This window comes from Salvelinus fontinalis, unplaced genomic scaffold (assembly GCF_029448725.1).
Source record: "Salvelinus fontinalis isolate EN_2023a unplaced genomic scaffold, ASM2944872v1 scaffold_2302, whole genome shotgun sequence".
Classification (NCBI taxonomy): domain Eukaryota; kingdom Metazoa; phylum Chordata; class Actinopteri; order Salmoniformes; family Salmonidae; genus Salvelinus; species Salvelinus fontinalis.
Genome location: NW_026602511.1, coordinates 371 through 6729, shown reverse-complemented (window position 1 = coordinate 6729; position 6359 = coordinate 371). Strand labels below are relative to the sequence as shown.

General features: G+C 43.4%; 1 protein-coding gene across 1 annotated transcript; it reads right to left on the bottom strand.

Moving 5' to 3' along the window:
• Positions 1 to 2972: 2972 nt before the first annotated feature.
• On the bottom strand, positions 2973 to 5881 carry LOC129850770 (uncharacterized; the record flags this gene model as incomplete). The annotated part of the gene is made up of 13 exons (XM_055917012.1): positions 5726 to 5881; positions 5548 to 5619; positions 5379 to 5462; positions 5109 to 5255; positions 4939 to 5019; positions 4668 to 4817; positions 4501 to 4550; positions 4310 to 4379; positions 4131 to 4217; positions 3939 to 4037; positions 3736 to 3816; positions 3523 to 3627; positions 2973 to 3085 (listed from the first exon to the last, which is right to left on the bottom strand). Coding segments are annotated over exons 1-13 (1295 nt in total), but the record flags the coding sequence as incomplete, so codon positions are not given.
• Between the last annotated feature and the right edge of the window lie 478 nt (positions 5882 to 6359).

Genomic DNA, 6359 nt, shown 5'->3' with positions numbered 1-6359 from the left:
TGAAATCCAATGCATCCAAAGTGTACATTAGTCTTTCCTGGTTCATGACATATTTTTTGGTCCCTTTCGGATCACAGCCATGTCAACAGTGGGCGTCAGGCTTGTAAGAGACATGAATTATATGTGAGATTCAGTGAACAAGGCTGGAAGGTGAGATTCTATCTCTCTTAACTACTCATTGTACTGAATAGATAATCATGAGCTAACATTGTACCACCTTATTTGCTGTAACACACAGTTAGTATTTTTTAGGGAAGCAAGGCATTTGTGTAGGATGTGCATTGTAGAGTATGTTCTTTGCATTCTTTATCATGTATTTCTCATAGAAAGAGTCTATTCATCTAATCTTGTCATTCGATTTCTATGGTGTTTCTCTCCATTAGGACTGGGTATTGGCTCCTACGGGTTACTCTGCCTTCTACTGTGATGGAGAATGCCTCTACCCTCTGTGTTCCTGCATGAACTCCACCACCCACACTATGATCCAACTAGTGGTCAGTATGCACTACTACACCCTCTCTCACATGAACGCTAACATTACTGGTTTCAGTGGGAAAGATGGTAGATGGTTCAGACATTAATGGCAAATATAAAAAACTAAGATACCCAAGTTACTGGAGTCTACAATGGCAGACTGTTAATGTAGAGTAGGAATAGTGAGAAGTAACATTCAAGGCTGAAGCAATTATCCCCTCTAGTGGTATACTTTATACTGTACCAGGTTACTACACACTGATAATACAAAACATTGAGGACACCTGCTCTTTCCATGACATAGACTGACCAAGTGAAAGCTATGATCCCTTATTGATGTCACTTGTTGAATCCACTTCAATCAGTGTAGATGAAGGGGAGTTAAAGAACAATTTTAAAACCTTGAGAGAATTGAGACATGGATTGTGTGTGTCATTCAGAGGGTGAATGGGCAAGAAAAAAGATTTAACTGCCTTTGAACAGGGTATGGTAGTAGGTGCCAGGCGCACTGGGTTAAGTGTGGCCAAGGCTTTTGACTCTGTCAATCACCACATCCTCATCGGCAGACTAGACAGCCTTGGTTTCTCTAATGATTGCCTCGCCTGGTTCACCAACTACTTCTCTGATCGAGTTCAGTGTGTCAAATCGGAGGGTCTGTTGTCCGGGCCTCTGGCAGTCTCTATGGGGGGGCCACAGGGTTCAATTCTTGGACTGACTCTCTTCTCTGTATACATCAATGATGTCGCTCTTGCTGCTGGTGAATCTCCGATCCACCTCTACGCAGACGACACTATTCTGTATACTTCTGGCCCTTCTTTTGACACTGTGTTAACAACCCTCCAGGCGAGCTTCAATGCCATACAACTCTCCTTCCGTGGCCTCCAATTGCTCTTAAATACAAGTAAAACTAAATGCATGCTCTTCAACCGATCGCTGCCTGCACCTGCCCGCCTGTCCAACATCACTACTCTAGACGGCTTTGACTTAGAATATGTGGACAACTACAAATACCTAGGTGTCTGGTTAGACTGTAAACTCTCCTTCCAGACTCACATCAAAACATCTCCAATCCAAAGTTAAATCTAGAATTGGCTTCCTATTCCGCAACAAAGCATCCTTCACTCATGCTGCCAAACATACCCTTGTAAAACTGACCATCCTACCAATTCTCGACTTCGGTGATGTCATTTACAAAATAGCCTCCAATACCCTACTCAATAAATTGGATGCAGTCTATCACAGTGCCATCCGTTTTGTCACCAAAGCCCCTTACACTACCCACCACTGCGACCTGTACACTCTCGTTGGCTGGCCCTCGCTTCATACTCGTCGCCAAACCCACTGGCTCCAGGTCATGTACAAGACCCTGCTAGGTAAAGTCCCCCCTTATCTCAGCTCGCTGGTCACCATAGCAGCACCTACCTGTAGCACGCGCTCCAGCAGGTATATCTCTCTGGTCACCCCCAAAACCAATTCTTCCTTTGGCCGCCTCTCCTTCCAGTTCTCTGCTGCCAATGACTGGAACGAACTACAAAAATCTCTGAAACTGGAAACACTTATCACCCTCACTAGCTTTAAGCACCAGCTGTCAGAGCAGCTCATAGATTACTGCACCTGTACATAGCCCATCTATAATTTAGCCCAAACGACTACCTCTTTACCTAATGTATTCATTTATTTATTTTTGCTCCTTTGCACCCCATTATTTCTATCTCTACTTTGCACTTTCTTCCACTGCAAACCAACCATTCCAGTGTTTTTTTGTTACTTGCTATATTGTATTTACTTCGCCAACATGGCCTTTTTATATTTTTATTTTGTTTGCCTTCACCTCCCTTATCTCACCTCACTTGCTCACATTGTATATAGACTTATTTTTCACTGTATTATTGACTGTATGTTTGTTCTACTCCATGTGTAACTATGTGTTGTTGTATGTGTCGAACTGCTTTGCTTTATCTTGGCCAGGTCGCAATTGTAAATGAGAACGTGTTCACAATTTGCCTACCTGGTTAAATAAAGGTGAAATAAATAAAATAAAGTGTGTCAAGAACTGCAACACTGCTGGTTTTTTCATGCTCAACAGTTTCCCATGTGTATCAAGAATGGTCCACCACCCAAAGGACGTCCAGCCAACTTGACACATGGGCCAGCATCCGTGTGAAACGCTTAGGGCAGCTTGTAGAGTCCATGCCCCGACAAATTGAGGCTGTTCTGAGGGAAAAGGTTGTGCAACTCAATATTAGAAAGATGTTCCTAATGTTTTGTGCACTCAGTGTATGTAGTCGTACATGTTTTTAAATAGTACACTATCACAACCCACAGTACAAAACCATATAAAGTGTGGGCCTGTAGTATCTGTAAATCAACTAAACATTTTTTTAAATTTCCATATGCAGAAAGTAAAGCATCATTGTTCATGTAATAATCTAATATTAGCATTATAACTCTAGGAAGAGGAAATGGTCATAAAATCAAATAAATGAAAAGACGGAAACCAAAATGTTTTTGAACTACAACTTGTTTTATTTAAAAATGTCAAATTCAGTGCAAAGTAATGTAGTGCATTGGTGTCTAGATCCCTGTTGGGTGGCAAAGTGTCACAAGAATCCTGTGGGGAGAGAAAACAAGAGAATACATTAAATTAATGGGTGTTAACTAATCAGGGCACAACAAAGCACTTCAAGTCCTCAATTCCTTCAAAAGAGAGAAGGAGAAAGGAGTATGGTCCCTGCAGTAGGACTACATGCTGGCCATGAGGTTCTCCAAGTGGTACTCCAGGAGGCTGGAGAGCTCAGTGACCAGAGACTCTGGGTTAAAGTACCAGGCCAGCTGCTGGCCAAACATGAGCCATCAGCCCGCCCTGAAGAGAACACCACACAACACATAGAAAATGGCTCTGAGTTACTAGCTAATCAAGAGGAGAGAGACAATTAGAAATACTCCCCCTAAAATGGCATTGAAACCTGGTTAACCATGAATAAGGAAGTAAAAAGGAAGTACACTAAGAATATGGAAGTAAACAGGAAGTAACCTCTTGACTCTTACATTGAGCAGCAGCAGGTATCTGTCAGCCTCTGGCTCCATGTTGGCAGCAGTGGGCAGGAAGGAGTACAGGAGAGCGTACAGACGCTCCACGAACCCACCAGGGTGCTAAAGGAAACAAAGGAGGAGAAAAGAGGAGAGAATAGAAGAGAAGAGGAATTTAAGTGAAACTGCTAATAGAGATATCAAAACATGTACCAGTGAGATGCTACTTACCACCATCAGGGACTTCTGAGCTGTCATTAACCCAAACAGCACCAGCTCAAAGAGGACATCTATCATGTTCACATGATGGATCTAGGACAAGAAAACACATTTGGAGAAAATAGGAATGATTTCATATAGATCAGCTACTGTGATGTATAAAAGACATGCATGTGGAAGAACTCAGTGAGACTTGAAAGAGTTAATGAACTCACCTTTGCCTCAGCCAGCTCCCTCTCAATGTCATTCCGCTTGGAGGGGTCACTCAGGTAGTCCACAAAGTCCTTATAGGTACGGATGAACTTGGCCTCGTCCTATGACAAAGAAAAGAGCATCTTAGTGAACAGAACATATATCCCCTCAGGGACGCATTCTTTCCCTTGAAAGAGAATGAGTAAGTGAGTTACCATGTGGTTGGCCTGAACCAGTGCGCCCAGGAGGACCTTTCCCGCCACAAACAGACGGTTCCTGCTCAGGGTGGAACCAAGCAGGGTCTAGGGAAGAGGGAAGAGTTAGGGTGAGACATCTTCCTCTAGGAGACAGAACAAGAAGTCACAGAGAGAAAAAGAAAAGTGGGTCCACTCACAGTGAAGGCCTGGCGCAGGGAGACGAGCCTCAGGGCAATGTCCTCCACTCTCTTGGTGATAAGGTAGAGGCTGTGAAAGGGAGGGAATGGAGCATGTCAACCATTAGAGTCAATGGGGGATAACAGCATTATGACCACTATCCTTCAGCATCTGACAAGCCCAGACTACACAGACATTTAGAGGAACTGACTTTAGCAGAGGAACCTCCCTCTCCTCAGGCAGCAGGTCCTCCTCCCAGCCCTACGACAACAAAACAAGCATTCAAAATCAGTGACCAATGCAATGGCATAACAAACAACCGGTCAATGGAAGGATCTTAATGCTCCTAGTCAATAGTATGTGTGTGTAACGTCTGACCTCATAGCAGTTGTGGCCCTCAGGCTCTGGGTCAGTGAACTGCTGAGTGGTGGGCGTAGAGAAGGAGGCAGCCTCCGACCACGCTGAAGAGGAGAGAAGCCCGTCCAGCCCCATGTGGAGAGTGGCGTACACCACTGAGACATCAGTCTGCTGCTCAAAACACACACAACACACCTGTTTACCACACACACGTTATTAGAAAACACACCAAATCTAATGCAAAAATGCCCAGTAATGTCTAGTCTATATACATAGGAAATCATTTATTTACCTGGTAGCAGCCAAGCGTCACGTCCACAGACGTCTCGTGGCGGAGGTGAGACGCATAGTGGGTCACCCTGCCAGCCACACGCTGACAGAGAGAGAATACATGTTAAGGCCAAATGGAATAAGTGAAGAAAAGCCTAATCTAATACTATTTCAGTAGTATTTACGGCTTACCTGGATCCAAGTGATGGACTGCACTTTGGTGGCACAGTAGGGGATGCCCTCTGGACTAAGCCTGGCTGTCTCCTTGGAGATGGCCCACACCAGTTGAGTCTCCAGGCCTCTCACCCTACTCACGTGGTGCATCCTCACCACCACCTGCTGTTGAGATAAACAACAAGACAACATCAACAAAACCACTTCAGCAATTGCTGTGACACATTTCCACCAAGATCAAATGACTGACAATGTAGATTAGGATTAGGTAGTTACAAAGACACATACCTGGGATCCCCCACGCATGTAGGTGATGATGGGGCTGATGAACTGGAAAGTTCTCCAAGCTTTAACCACCGGACCGGCATTGTTCTGCACATTACAATACATTCATGTCTGAAACAGTAAACATTGTAACTGTGATGTGACTGTGTGTGTGTGTGGGGGGGTCTCTTACCCTGATCACAACAGGCCCACAGTACAGGGGGCTGAACCTAATCGGAATCAACTGCCAATTGCCAGTGGCCTCCTAAAGCAGAAAGCAGACAAGAGATTTGTTTAATGTCAAAGAGACACAACTTGAATATCTGGGATATTTTTCAAACATAAAACCCCAAACTTTCAGAAAATTGTACCTCAAGGATAGTCTGCACATCTGGCACATCCTCAAGGATGATAGCAGCATTCTGGACATCAAGGAGGACTGGCAGCAGTGGAACATCTGGCACATCATCCAATGGCACATCCAACTGGACCTCATCCAGGACAGTTGTTTTTAAAATGAGGAACATTGGAATATAAAAGAAACAATAGTTAGGACATAAAACGTAGCAAGATTGCTAATACTAGCTTGGTAGCAAAAGTCAATTGCTTAGCAACAGTTACTGAAGTTAATGTTAGCTAGCAAGCAAGCTAGCTACAACATCTCTAGCCCAAACATTTCTGCCAAGTCTGAATGATAGAAATACACAACGTTTCGCAAATTATAATTACATTGTTAAATAAATGTAGTAAAATAAGAGTAGTGGGTTCGGTTCCCGTCATCACCCATACATAAACGACTGCAGGTTTTATTGTAAGTCGCTTTGGATAAAAGTGTCGGATGAATGACATATTCTTTTTATATATTCACTTACAATGTAGAGAGAAAAAGGCTTAATTCAAGAGGGAGCTACGAAATTCATTTCCAAAAGTTGTTTTCTTTGCCTGATGTCATTAGAAATTACATAGAATTAATCATTAGCTTGTTCTCTACAATATTAGAACATT